The sequence below is a fragment of the Ornithorhynchus anatinus genome, chromosome 2, assembly GCF_004115215.2.
Source record: "Ornithorhynchus anatinus isolate Pmale09 chromosome 2, mOrnAna1.pri.v4, whole genome shotgun sequence".
Taxonomy (NCBI): Eukaryota; Metazoa; Chordata; class Mammalia; order Monotremata; family Ornithorhynchidae; genus Ornithorhynchus; species Ornithorhynchus anatinus.
Window position 1 is genome coordinate 31,127,255 of NC_041729.1, and position 14,657 is coordinate 31,141,911.

Genomic DNA, 14,657 nt, shown 5'->3' on the forward strand with positions numbered 1-14,657 from the left:
ACTACTCAGAAGCTGATGACCTGATCTGCAGGTTATTCGGAATCTTTGCCTCGGTCATTTCACTGCTCATTAGCACCTTGGCTGGAGAGTGATAATAGAAAATAAATGACAGCAATCAAGTCAAGTCAATTCCGTTACTTGTGACCGGTCTGTTGGAAAGATTCGATGGGGAGGCTATATCCATGGCATTAGGTGAGGTTTGGGATTTGGAATCAACTAAACTTAAGCGGTCTCTTCCCCAACCACCACCCCTCGGATCACAGACAACTCTCCTGGATTTTTCCCTGGCATAAAGGTCCCCTTCTGCCGAAAGCCGTGAGGGGGGACACTTGATTGACACTTGAGCACTGCTACAGAACTGTAGTACTGTCACTAAGAAGCGTATACTCTTTGCACACCCTCTCCGAAACTCACAAGACTTTTATCCAAGAAAGAGTGCCTCTGCGGATCCAAGCCAGGAGTTAAGTAAAATCTGGATGCTGAAAATTCCCAGAAACCAAGAGGAACTGGCTGAACGGTTTCAGTCTTACCAGGGGTGTATCTGGCGTCAGAATTTCCCCAACCTCCACCCAGCCGAAGGGGAGAGTTATCCCACGTGGATAAAGGTGGCTTCTGACCGGTCAGTCCCGGGGGTGGGCGGGATGGAGCAGTGATGTTTTTAGGTGGCAAAGGGACCTTCCACAGCTCATGAGCCAGAGAGGTGTTAGTGACTGAACCAGGAGACCATGTCGATTTGGAATCACCGTTTCTGGCTGCTCAAAGGGAGAAGGGAAATAAAAAAACCAAAACAAAAAAGAAATGAGCAATGAGAAGATGAGCTTTTACATGATATACACATCCATCACTATTTGAAAAAAACAAATAAAAAAGCCTAACTCAATGTGATGGATATTAAAAAGAAGCGGGTAATACTGCCAGCAAGACTGCTGCCAGTCTTTTCAAGGTCAAGGAGAACCGAAGGGAACCCAAACCCATTTTTAAAAGTCTTTCAGCTAAGGTGGTCCCAAAGGTTTCCTTGGCTACCGATTATTCACAGGTTGTAGCATTTCAGAACAGTAAGTGCCCGATCTCTAACAATAACAAAGGCGTCTCTGCCCCGAGCACCCAAAATAAATGTTTCCTAGTCATTAGTTGTGCGCATGGTAGATTTTAGCAGTTTTCTTTGACAATGGGCACACAGATATAATCAGAAGGATAAAGCATAAGGCAACTTCCTTCTCCTCTTCAATATAACTTGTTAAAATACACAGAGCAGGGATGTTTTTGGGTTTTGCAGATGACACTGTTGAAAGAAGATAATATCCATGGGGTAAGTGTCACACTTACATATACATACATATGACTGGTTTTTGCCGCATTGGTGATGATTTTGCTTAATAAATACAATATCAGTGGCATTTTAAGAGATGGTATACGGGGTGAAACAGGGTATGCAGGTCTAAGAAGTGACCCATCAATGCTCCCAGTATAATCCCGTTCCCTAGCGACAAACATCTATAATAAAGGTTGGGAAAAGAAAAAAGAGGACACATTCACTTAAAAAAACCCCAAAACAAAACAAAAACACCTCAAACAGTTCTTAGCTCCCAACCACTCCCCATCAGGAGAAGGCAGGCTAAAATAGCAGATTTTGACTCAATGCAGAAAAGGCAGGTGACCTATATGGACAAAGTCCAATCTGTGCTGGGGCTGGGTTTTGAGGACCCACCCTGGCTGGCCTGGCCCACCTCCCTTCTGGCTTGAGTCTACAAAAAATTAAAGGTTTCTAGGATTTGGACCCACTGAGCTATTTTTTTTTTTAAAGTGTTCACGGGGCAGTGAAGCCACTATAAATGGCCGAGGAGTTTGAGTTCTGGTTAGCAGTAGCAGTTGAGAGAAAAATGCACATGCGAAATGAACACAACTTTCTTTTGCCCCTTGCGCTCAGCGTGCAGTTTGGACCAGTAAGTGCGGGGAGGAGGAGGAGGGACTCTGTCTGAATCCAAGCAGATTTGGTTCTAAACTGGTCCAACCTAGCCCCTCAGACTGGCAGCTCTATCTGGAGCCCAGAACCAAAGTCCTAATCTCAGCAGTACAGGGAAACGAGGGAGCTCTAGGGTTTTGGGTTATGTCACCTTTCCACTTCCATTTGCACAGCCCCTCCTTCCATTACGCCCAAAGACGCCAATTCTACTAGTGTGGAAATGGCACCTTTCTATCTCTGCTAGGCGAGGGGGGAGTGGGACTTGTTTGAGGCTGGAGGAGAGAGATGCTGGCCTTTAGGTACCCTCCCAGCTGACCTAAATCAATTTCTCTGCCCTGTATTCAAGCAGAAAACGGCCTCATGGTAAAAAATAAAAAAAGAACGGGAGAGAAGAGGAAAAAGAAAAAGGAAGAGAAAAAGGGAGTTACAGAATGTCACAGAATATACTGACCATTTCTGAAATCGTTCCCCAGGAAAGGAAAAAAAATAAAGCACTGACAGACCCACCCGTACACAGTCCTGGCGGTTTCTATTTAGGTGCCACTGATGTGAACAGAGGGAGGGAAGGTGGGCTCACTAGTGAAATTCAGGATTTGAAACTTGGCTGAACCCCACCTGAAGTGCTTTGTGCTGTACTGCTGAGGGAAACATTGTAGTTGGAGGCACGAATGGATGACCAGGCACTAGTTGAAGGCAGCGTGGTGTTCAAAGATGAGGATGACCCTAAATGGGGGAAACTAGTTAGTTATTTATAAACGGTGTCACACTTCATTTGGTTTTTCCAAAGAATTCTACCAAGAGAAAATACAAAAAAAAAAAATAAACTAATAGTTTTGGGCGCACAGAGTGTAGCAGCCTTTACCTTTACCTTTACCCATTGCTTCAGAAGGGCTCCCTAGAACACTACCTCGAAAATCATTTAGGTGGGTTCTGTATATACAGGATTCCTTGGGAGCGACTAGCTAGGCTTTTACTAGTTCCAGCTTCAGTGCCCGATGCCAGGCTAAAACTCCCTCCATAGTAATTCGCCCGAAGAAATGTACCGGGCCTGGCTGACATCTTCATGGAGTTTGGACTAGGCCTGTGGAAGAGGCAGTCCTCCTAGCTAGGAGTTCATGTCCCCATGAGCAGGGTCAGGCCCTCTCTCCTAAGCCTCGCTCCCAGTCGAACGCCAGGCGTGGCTGTTCACGGTGGGTGGGTGTTGGCTAGCAGTGAGCGGCTACTCAGGCCAAGACAGGCCCCTCTCGGAGGATTCTATCCAGCTCAATTCAGCCTGGCCCCAGTGGTTGCGCAGCCTTGGCTAAAGCAGGGACCACAGCCCATGAAGAGCACAAAGGAGCCACTGGTCTCACTTCTAGGGGACACTTCGGCCCACAGGACGCGTGTGAGCTATCAGCAGTGCCCTAGCCACCAATCCAAAGTCCTCCTGATCCTAAACGGAAAGGGAGGGATGGGAGGGAGAAATGGAAAGAGGGACAAGAACAGGGGTTGGAGGAAGAGGCACATCGGACTGTTGGAGGATGATCTGAGCTCATTAAAGTCTGCCTGGGGCCTGAGACAGTGTAGGTTTTTAGCAGCCGGCTGCTCCGTGAAGAAGGAAGGAAGCCGAGAGGGCAGGAGCCTTCCTGGGTTGGAGGAGGCCTGGACATGGGACTGGGAGACGGGAGCTCTGGGTTCTAAACTTGACTCCATCACTGGCTTGTTGTGGGGCCCTGGGTAAGTCATGCAACCTCTCCGGGGTCCAGTTTTTCCAACTGTAAAATGGAAATTAGATACCTGATCTCACTACCTCGTAGCATGTGAGCCCTACAAGGGACGGGAACTGTGTCCAATCAAATTATTGTGTCTCTACTACAGCACTTAGCACAGTGCTCTGCAATATAACAAGCACTTGAGAAATATAGTAATTCTAATTATCTTCCCGGATGACCCACATTAGCCTAGCCCCGGTTCCAGGCTTGTCCTGCTCATCCTGAGCTGAGCTCCGGAAGATCTTTCCAAAGTGCACTGTCTCATACATACTCAGAAGACCCCGGCATCCAATAAATAGATAAATTAATAAAATGGGGGAGTCTGATCCCAGTGTGAAATCGGGGTTGGTGGGGGGAGAGTTACTACGATGACAGGGTTGAGAGGGATGGGCCTGGCCTAGGTAGGATCCATGAGGGGTTACTCTATACCAGGGGTTGCTGGCAACCTGTGGCTCTCAAGCCACACCTGGAACTTTTTGGAGCTTCCCTGAGTCCTTTTCCTCTTCTTCCACTCCCTTCTGTGTCACCCTGACTTGCTCCCTTTATCTATCTCCCCTCCCAGCTCCATAGCACTTATGTCCATTTCTGTACTTTATTTGTATTAATGTCTGTCTCCTCCTCAAGACTGTAAGCTCGTTGTGGGCAGAGAATGTTTCTATTTTTATAGTGCACTCTCCCAAGCACTTAGTACAGTGCTCTGCACACAGTAAGTGCTCGACAAATACGATCGATTGACTGGAGCCGAACCTGGCTCAGCAAGCCCCAGCCCCGCTTCAAGGAAGAGCAAGGCCCGACCTCGATTGTGCAGTAATTCTGTAGGTCACTTCCTGCCCTAAAGGTTGTCATCCATGAGTAATTGTAGTGATTATGGGTATTACTTAAATACTCACTATGGGCCAAGCGCTGTACTAAATGTTGGGGTAGATACGGGATAATCACATCAGACACAGCCCCTGCCCACATGAGGCTCACAGTCAAAGGGGGAGAGGGAACAGATATCGAACCCCAATTTTACAAATGAGGAAACTGAGGCACAGAGCCACTAAGTGACTTGCCCAAAGTCACACAAGCAGGCAAGCGGCAGGGTCGGGATCTGGATCCAGGTCACCCAGAGTCCCATACCTGTTGTCTTTCCACTAGGCCACACTGCTCTCAAATACACTGCTACTCTACACTGAGGAAGAGCTGGCTAGCTTGCATGTACAACTGATCTCTAGTGGCCAAGTATTACTACAGAATCTTTTGCCAAAAGGAACAAAACACAGAATTTAATACCCTACAGGCAGTGCTCTTGTTACTAGAAGAACAGATTCAAAGCCAGAGACCTGCAGTGGTCTGGAAATTGTATTTTTCAATTCCTGTCAAGTGACAAAATTATGTATGAAGGTACCAAATATTCACTCAACAGCAAAAACTAAGGGAATTTGGAACTTTTAAATATTTCCAAATAATACAATTCTTTTATTGACGTAAAATCAGTAATATAACATTTTAGAGCACGCAGTTCTGCATGCAGCAGGCCCTCCCCAAAACCAATCACTGACTTACAAAACGCATTCAAATGGGTGGAACTCTGGACAATTAACTTGCATGGAAAAGTCATGGCAGTAAGGCTGATTAATCTGTTGGCAACTGCTATTTTTAACAGTAATAATGATGATGACAATAATAACGGTGGTACTGATAATGATTACTGCGTGTACCAAGCACTGTACGAAGAACGAGGGTAGATGCGAGATAATCAGGTCAGACGAAGAGTTGACTGGGCTCTTCTTTCTGACACATTCATGTACCAAACCTTACTTTACAGTGTTGCTAGAAAGTTTTGCTTTGGTTATACGTACCACTGTTCCTGTCCCTGAGGTGGTCAACTTCCCGCACAGTATTAATTGAAAGATTGTTTATGACACTGCCAGGAGTGACGTAAGGGTCAGTTTCAGGGTCGATGTTTGGATAACCTTTCCATGGCTCACCGGGGCGAAATTCTAGAGAGAAGAGAAGAACATTTTTAAGGGAGCTGAATCCCAACTCCTTTAACTAGGAGGATATTCTTACAGCTTTTATGGAAAAACCCTCCAAATCCCAAATTGTTCTCCATTCGTCTTCTACTCGAAATTAACTTAACTGGACCCCACGACTCCAGAAAACTCAAGAGGTTAGGTTCAAAAAGCTTGCAATTTCTGTAGAGCAAATGAGAATTTACGCCAGGTTGGGCCTGGGAAGTGTGACACATTGTTCTTCAATCTCAAATGCAGTATGCAATAAATAATCTGATCGGGACAATGACACCATCCTTTATAAGTCACTGTCCTATTTCCAGGGTCTTTAGTAATGAAATGAGTTGAAAACACCACCATATTGTAAAACATATAGTCCAGATATCTGGGTGGCCAGACTGGCCTCAGGCCAAGGTTTTTCCAAGTGTATTTTCAGACTTCCCACTGACATACACTGACATCAAACTCAGGAGGCTTTCTCTGCTCAATTTCTAATGATAATAATAATAACGGTACTTAAGCACTTACTAAGTGCCAAGCACCGTTCTAAGTTCTGAGGTAGATACAAGTTAACCGGATTGGACACAGTCCATCCCACACTGGGATCACACTCTTAATCCCCATTTTTTACAGATGAGTTATATCGCCAGAGGTTTATCATGGCCTACAGAGGATTAGCTTCGCCTAGTGGCAAGAGCATGGGCTTGAGAGTCAGAGGTCGTAGGTTCTAATCCCGGTTCTGCCACTTGTCTGCTGTGTGACCCTGGACAAGTCACCTAACTTCTCTAGGCCTCAGGTATCTCACCTGTAAATTGGGGATTGAGACTGTGAGCCCCACGAGGGACAATGTGATTAGCTTGTATTGACCCCAGTGCTTAGAATGGTGCTTGGCACATAAGCGCTTAATACTATAATTATTATCTATCCCCTCACAACGACCTTGTGTGCTTCCAATTACCTGTAGTCCTTATGTACCTCCTTATGTCCCAATACTGAAGTGCCAGTTCTCATCCACATCCTCTTTTGCTCCTTCCTGACACCTGTTTTAATATCCGCTTCCCTCCCAGCTGCTAGACTGCAAGAGCCTTGAGGGTAGGGACCAGGTCTACTAATTCTACAGTATTTTTCCAAGCCTTTAGCAACAGTACTCTACACACAGCAGGCACCCACAAAATACTTTCCATGGTGAGATCATTAAAGCAACGATCTCTCATAGGGGATAGATATATAATTCCCTACCCCTTGAGTAGCTCAATTTACGTTACCCTCTTTTTCAAGATAATGAGGCATGATTTATCATCAGCAGCATCGATATTTATCTTTTATCTTTTTAATGGCATTTGTTAAGCGCTGACTATGTGGCAGACACGGTTCTAAGCACTGGGGTAGATACAAGGTAATCACGTGGGAAACAGTCCATGTCCCTCATGGGACTCACAGTCTTAATCCCCATTTTGCAGATGAGATAACTACAGCACAGAGAAGTAAAGTGACTTGCCCAGACACACATCAGACCAGTGGAAGAGCCGGGATTAAAACCCAGGCCCTTCTGACTCCCAGGTCAGTGCTCCATCCACTAAGCCATGCTGCTTCTCTACTGAGGGCTCTCTATGGGCAGAGCACTGTACCAAGTGCTCGGGAGAGTACAATATGACGGAGTGAGTAGGAACGTTCCTTGCAAACTTCAGTTCCCAACATAAACTATACTGCGTTTGAAGGTTGGATGTTACTTCTTTCACAGAGGCCATTCTCTCTCATCAATCAATCGGATTTATTGAGCGGTTACTGTGTGCAGAGCACTGTACTAAGCGGTTGGGAGAATACAATATAACGCTGTAACAGACACATTCCCTCCCCAGAGGGTACACGTTTCTGAGAGGTCCGCAGCTTACCGGGTGGCCAGTTAACACTGCTAGAGCCATTAGGCGATTTGGCACGCGGCCAGCCGTCCCCAATGGAACCAGGAGGACTGGCTGGTGAATTACTGCTGTTCATAAAGTCATACGGAACAAATGGAGACTCTTCCAGCCGAAAACCACTTGAAATAGCACCTATAAAACGGAAAAAAGCAGTTAGTGCTTTTCCTCAGTGACCTCGGTAACCCACAGGTCCCTTCTCTATCTTCCCCTGGCAAGGGGATACGCCAGTTGTTCCTGGAACTTGTGGTGATTTGGGAGATTTTTGGACTTATTTGTGGGCCCAAGCTGAAAATGGGACATCTACAGCTTCCCTACACATAGTAAATGACAAAAATACACTGATCTCTACCAAAACTTGCCTTGACCCTGATTTCAGGATTCTTTAAAAAGAGATTAAAAACAAAGCAGGGGGCATGATTTTGGGGGGCTACTCCAGAGGGACTCTCTGTAGTCAGGAACTGTACGTAGAGATGGGAGGAGGGAAGAGAGAAAAATAGTTAAAGTAGTCAATATGATGCTTTGTTCCCTCCTCAAATGGAATGTTTAGAGCTAACAATCCAGCACTAGGCAAAGTTGTTGGACCAGGGTAAGTAGCAAAAATGTGATAAACTACTAGCCATTTGAAACATTTTGCATTTACCAGCTATGGCAAAATTAGATCCAAGACACAGCAGCTTGTAAGATAGCTCCCAGAATCCTCTGTGACCTCTGGACAACTGATATTCGCCCCAACCCCACCCCATGGCACTTATATTACGTGTCTTAAATTATATGCTATAAATTATTTATTCATATTAATATCTGTCTTGCCCTCTAGATTGTAAATTCACGATGGGTAGGGAATAGTAAAATAATCTCTCAAGTGCTCAATAAATATGTTGGACTGACTGAAAAATTTGGTGGGAAATGGGAAGGGCAACGGAAATGGAATAGTAGTAGTATTTACTTAGCAGCTATAGGAACAGTTAATTATGCATTTGACTAAACGGGCATCAATCAATCAATGGCATTTATTGAGTGCATACAGGATGCAGAGCACTGTACTAAGCACTTGAGAGAGTAAAATACAATTGATAGACATGTTCTCTATCCACAAATAGCTTAGTCTAAAGGGGGAGACAAACATTAGTGCTTCAAGAACACAGCTTCAAGTGCACTGGCAACACAGAAGGAAGAGGAAATAGGGGAAAAGAGGGCTTAATTGGGCATGTACCACTTTACTACTAAAGTTTTTGTTGGATATCTATCAACTCAGGAACAGCTAAGCAGACTGTGTGATAACCTGGATAAAATTAAACAAAAATTTAAACTTGGGTCCAATACAACTGCCAACAAATAATTATGGAAACAGATCTGCTACTGGGTGTTCTAAACGGATTTTGGTCTGCAGCTGACAATTCTAAAAATACAGCCAAGCTGTAGACCTGAATTCTAAGAAGACTGTTTGCAAACCTTTGAAGCTATCTTTAGTCAGAGCTTCTCACCTAGATCATCTGCCAAGGTGCCAAGTTTCAGCCTGATAAAGTTTCAAGTGGCAGAAGTGTAATGGAAATGCTAACTTTAGGTTCACTCTAGAAGCAGGGCACGGATTTGTGTCAGCTTAAGGATGGCCCGATAACTTCTAAAAATCTTTACCTTTGCTTCCTTTCCGAGCTTATATGTATATTTAATTGGGATTCCCATTTGCCGAAGGCTTCCTAACATTTATCTTGGACTAGAACTCCACCAGGAAACCTGGGTGCTTTTCTTGGCTCACTGAGTGACCTTGGGAAAGTCAATGCATCTGTACCAGCGCTGGAAGTTAGTGGCAAATAGCTGCAACTTGGCCACAGAAGAAGAAGGAGTTCCGGGGGGGCGGGGGCGGGGGAGGTGTTTCGGGGAGATGGGGGTAAGCGGCGGTCTTGGAACCATTTGGCCTGGGCCCCATGTCTCTGCTTTGTGTCTGGTGGCCAGTAGCTGTAGCAGCCCTGCTTCTCCCCTGTACTCGCCCCAAGGCCCTGCGTGCCCGGCCTTGCCTTCCTTGCCTGGAGGACCATTCTTCGCCCTCCCACCCCGAAAGCCCTCTTGCCACTAGAGTGGTGGGGGCTGCCACCAGTCTGGTTCAAATTTGCTTTTTACTTTCAGCACTGACTGGCATCCTAGTTTCCCCATCTACGTTCCCTACATCCTATTCCTCCGGTGGGGCATGGACTGTGTCCCACTTGACAATACTCCAACACTTAGAAGAGTGTTTGGCACAAAGTAAGCGCTTAATCAATACCATAAAAAACAACTGTCATGATTAGATGTGGGTTGCATCCTAAAAAGAGGGAAAACTCCCATTTCTTAGTCCTCTTCATCTCTCTCATCCTCTTCCCCCTCTCATAATTCCACAGACATGCCATTCGTCCTCCTGGAGAAAAATTAAGTCTCTTCTTCAGTCTACAGTGCTGTCTCCTCCCTCCATCTTACTACACATAACAGAGCCCTCAAAGCTATATGGTTGCTCTGCTTTGTTGCCTTCCTAAAAGCACAGAAGAGACATATGGAGTTCTAGCAGCCTATAAGGCCAGGAAAGAGCTGGGCTGGTGGGCAAATCCAACCCAATCTAGACCAGAGGGAAAGCGGAAGAGGCAATCTATTGGCCTGAGCGCCCAAGAAATCGTAGTAGGGAAAGTTTGAAACGAGGTCCTTTCTACCATGTTTGCTGGAATTCTGATCCAATGAGGTGTTCACAGAAATGCTGTCCACTGTGGTCCATTTCCTCAGTCTTGACTGTGGCTCTTTAATACTGCTCATATCCATGTTTACATTCAAGTTTGAATTCAAGCCTGAAAAAGGAAACAGACGTAGCAGAACAAATGCCTTTCTTCCCTCCCAGAATGCATTTTCTACAAGCCCCCTATTCTGCTTTCCTCATGCTTTCAATTTGCTTGTTTCTCCTTAAATAAAACAGTGCTTGGAAAATGACTCAGCCAATTGTAGGTCTGACAGAAGCAAGGCAGCGCACTCTGAATTCTTAGCTAAGGTCATGCAAAAAAGCCAGGGGAAGGAGCCAAGAGGGAGGTCAGGTTATCCAAGAAGGGAGAAGGAAAAAGTACAACAGGAAAGAGCAAACCGATCCTAAATACGGATTTCAATTTAACACAAATCTCACCAATTATAATCAAAGTGTAAGGTCATTTATAATTTCATGTACAATCTTCAAGGTTTCTATTTCTTCCTTAGTTTTACAAATACTGTTAACTATTTTCTTGACTTTCACCATAATGCCCAGTGTAGACATCCTTTCAGTGTACATTTTTTCGGGGAAATGCTTTGTTCCATGAGAACAACTTGGTAGCAATTAAACAAGCTTCCTCAATACAATTCAGTCATATTTCTTGAGCACTTACTGGGTGCAAAGCACACTACTAAAGCAGATACCTTGCTCTCCCCAAATAACAACTTTGATATTGGATTATTTGGCCAATAGGTGAAACTATTTTTCAAAATGGAGCTTACTGTTTCCCTACTTAAAAATTACTTGTACTAAGACAGGCACACACATTTCCTTCTGCGGTTCTTCCATTATGCACTAGCTTTTCAGGAGTTATTTTGATGAAGGCAGCCAACTGCAAATGAACGGGATTCATTTGGTACCAAGAAAGTGACTGCTTTAGTTCAGCACTGTTGGTTGGACATTTATAAGGTCCAGGCACGGCACCGTGACAGGTTGGGGAGGTCAAACCTGTGGTCACTGACTACCTCAGCATCGGCCCCTGCCTCACTTACTGCGAGCAGGAGACCCGGGTTCCCGACTTTGGGCATGGCTCTCAATTTATCTGAGTCTCCGTTTCCCCATCTGAAAAATGGGGATCAAATACCTGTGCTCCCTCTTAGACCGAAAGCCCATGTGGGTTATTGGGTACCTACTCCATGGTACTACACGGTAAGTGTCAGCGACTGCACTATGCGTTGGGACAGATACAAGCTACTTAGGTTGGACACAGTCCATGTCCCACACGGGGCTTATGGTCTTAATCCCCATTCTACAGAAAAGGGAACTGAGACATAGAGAAGTGACTGCCCAAGGTCACACAGCAGACAAATAGTTTCCTGACTCCCAGGTCCTTACGCTACACTCTAGGCCGCATTGCTTCTTTGACCACTTCAAAAATGACAACATGGGGGGTGATTCCTGTACTTTCCTCAATATGACTCTCGGAACGCTATTTCGTAAATTGTTCTGGCTGTCGGAAGCTAGGAATTCCCCGGGGCCTGGTGCCACCAAGGAGGTGGAAAATGATCCAGGGCGTTGCTCCACCACACTGAAGGCATACTTCTGGGTGGGCTCAGAGCCAGGAAGAGTAGGACGGCCACAGAAGTGTCACAGAGATGACTGTGAAATGGAAGACTGGCTTCCTGATGAAGCAGTGGCCTGCCGAGGGTCCACAGGTCGGGCCGTCCTCATCTTCCGCTTCATCCTGTTAAACGGATGGACAGTCCTCACAAGACTGCTTGCGAAGGGTTGCAACTTGAGTTTTGAAAAGATGGGCCAGTAGCTGCACATACATGGCCACCCAAGATTCACGGGTCTGCACTTATAGGTGCAGGTGCTTAGCACAAATAGGCCCTTGATACTATTCCTCCTCCAACTGCTGCATAATGTAAAGACTTTATTTTAGGTACATGTTAGATGCTTTTCTTGATATGGGTCTGCATTTCCCTATTTAAGGCTGCATGTTAGTAGTGAGCAGGGCCCTGTAGGGCGGAACCGATTTTGTATAGCAAGACCGTATGGAACTTCGGCAAAACACTGTCGGGAGCTAATGATAGTCAGGAAGAAGCTCGCCACTGCTGCAGTTGTTTAATTGCTATCTTTTTACATTCTATTTTGTAATGAGGCCAGATATTACAGTAAAGGATCTAAAACTCTGAAGGTCCTAATTAGAATCATGAAAGAAAGCACCGCGAAAACAAAAATTCCTTTTCTAGGGAAACAGTTTATGCAGTAAATTTTCCCCTTAAACCTCTACTGGGCCATTAACCTCTTTCGAATTTTGTTTTTTTTTTCTGTAAAGATTCAGAGGTTCCAGTGACCCAAAACACCTCCCTATTCTCATTTGGGGAAAAGGATGTTATTACATGGCTCGATTTGATATAACTGAATGAAGATTTAGCAATTAGAGAACTCCAGTACCTAAATCGTATACCTAAATCACTTTCAAACACCTCTAAGGTGCTACACCTCTACCACAAAACACGATATTTGGACAGATAATGAGGAAGAAACTACAGTCGACTTACACGCTGAAAAGACAGGTAAGATGTAAGATGTAGGGACTGGCTTTCCTTTCATGTGCCCTGCAGGAGAGATCCCTAATGAGGTTCAGGGGCAAGCGCTCCAACTCATCTCTCATTTGAACAGAGGGAAGCAGGTTTGGGAACTTATCTGTTCGTGATGGCGCATGGTTAACTAAGAGTTTTGGCTAGAATATTATTAGGGAATTTAGGAACGTTCTTTCTAACAGCACAAGTCCATCTGGCTGCAACTTGATGAGTTGTCAGAAAACCCAGCTGTGCTAGGCCCCGAAAAAGTGTACTCTAACAGAACACATACTCCCTATAATAGAGTTTTACAAGTTTCACCACCTCTGTGTTTTAGGAGAGCTGGATGTTAGTTAAGTGATACCTGGGTATCAGGCCAAGTTCGGAGGTGAAGCATTTATATGTCTTTCTCAATCATTTTCTTCTCAAAGACAACTCACCCAACAGAATACACTAGTTAATGAAATATCCTTCAAGAGAGTTGGGATAGCAATAAGCCCAGGCCAGCAAGAAAGCAAAAGGGACAAGAAGAAGAAGGAAGAAAATAAAAGGAGGTGGGGGTAATTTTTTTTTAAGGAGCCATTAAGAAAGGGGACCTAAGAAAGAAGAAAGTATACAAGCCTGGTATTTCCATAGGGGAAATTGGATAAAAGCCTGGGAAATGCAAGAAAAAACCGTGGAGAGAAAACGAGAAAAAAGACAGATGCTGTAAGTGACGTTGGCATTCTTTTCTTCCCCCTTCTTTTTCCTGGGTTTGCCCATTAGCATTTCAGATTACACTAAGTAAAAACTATTACATTCTTAAACACATAAAACAGCTACAGTGTAATTCCACTGTAAAACTCAAACACTACTACATTTTTCGCACTGTTTCTCTCACATTATTTCAGAATCAAAACAGATTTTCACACTCTCCACCCTCAATACGTCTCTACCCCGTACATCACGGCTCTGTAACGCACTCGACCACAAAGCTCTCTGGAACCTTAAGGAGGGTAGAGCCGTGCCTCGACCCCGACGCCTTGGCCGGAGAGGTGAAAGAAGACGGGCAGAGTTGAGGGACCTGTCCTGGGCTATCGCGGGCAAACACCCACCTATCGGGAAATTGCTGAACGCGTTGATCGGTGACGGCCCTTTCTGCAGCTCAGGAGTGGAGTGGGGCATGACGTTCTCCAGGAAGGACTTCATGGCAGGCTGATGGAGTGTCTGCTGTTGAGATGGTGGGGTCTGTTGCTTCATTAACAGGTTTGGGTCAAGCTGACGAGACTGTTGCATCATCTGCTGCTGAATACCAAGAGATCGACCCTTAACGAAACAAAATGGGGGGGGGGGAAGCGGGGGAGGAAGAGATTAGTTCTCAGAATCCTCACTGATTAGTGTTGCTTTTCCCGTCTTCTAAATATCTGACGATCGGAATGGAGATTTATCTCCAGAGGAAGAAGCGATCAGAGGAACCGGGGCTCATTTATGGTCCTCTCGTAGAATTTTTAGGAAGCACCGCGAGTGCTTTTTATGGTGTCCTAAATGCCTCTACCGTACCCAGAGGGAAAGGATGAAAAAGAAAATCTACCTGCTGTTCTTGCTGCTGGCGACCACCAGAAGGCATGCTTCTTTGATTCTGCACCTTTTGCTGCTGAGCCAACAGTCGCTAGAGCGAGAAAAGGTTTTTAGTCATCAACGTCGGAAGGGTGTGCTTCAGGACACTTTTGAACAAAATCCGTTTTTAATCGCAAGGGGA

General features: G+C 45.2%; 1 protein-coding gene across 1 annotated transcript in view; it reads right to left on the bottom strand.

The window, feature by feature from the left end:
* The window catches only part of TNRC6A (trinucleotide repeat containing adaptor 6A), a 75,155-nt gene that overhangs the window by 3,127 nt on the left and 57,371 nt on the right, over positions 1 to 14,657 (bottom strand). The window contains exons 15-21 of the mRNA XM_007656278.3: positions 14,490 to 14,567; positions 14,014 to 14,224; positions 10,309 to 10,440; positions 7,604 to 7,762; positions 5,559 to 5,699; positions 2,579 to 2,686; positions 531 to 752 (exon numbers count right to left, since the gene is read on the bottom strand). Coding sequence (XP_007654468.2) covers positions 531 to 752; positions 2,579 to 2,686; positions 5,559 to 5,699; positions 7,604 to 7,762; positions 10,309 to 10,440; positions 14,014 to 14,224; positions 14,490 to 14,567 — 1,051 coding nt within the window. The remainder of the gene's footprint in view (positions 1 to 530; positions 753 to 2,578; positions 2,687 to 5,558; positions 5,700 to 7,603; positions 7,763 to 10,308; positions 10,441 to 14,013; positions 14,225 to 14,489; positions 14,568 to 14,657) is intronic.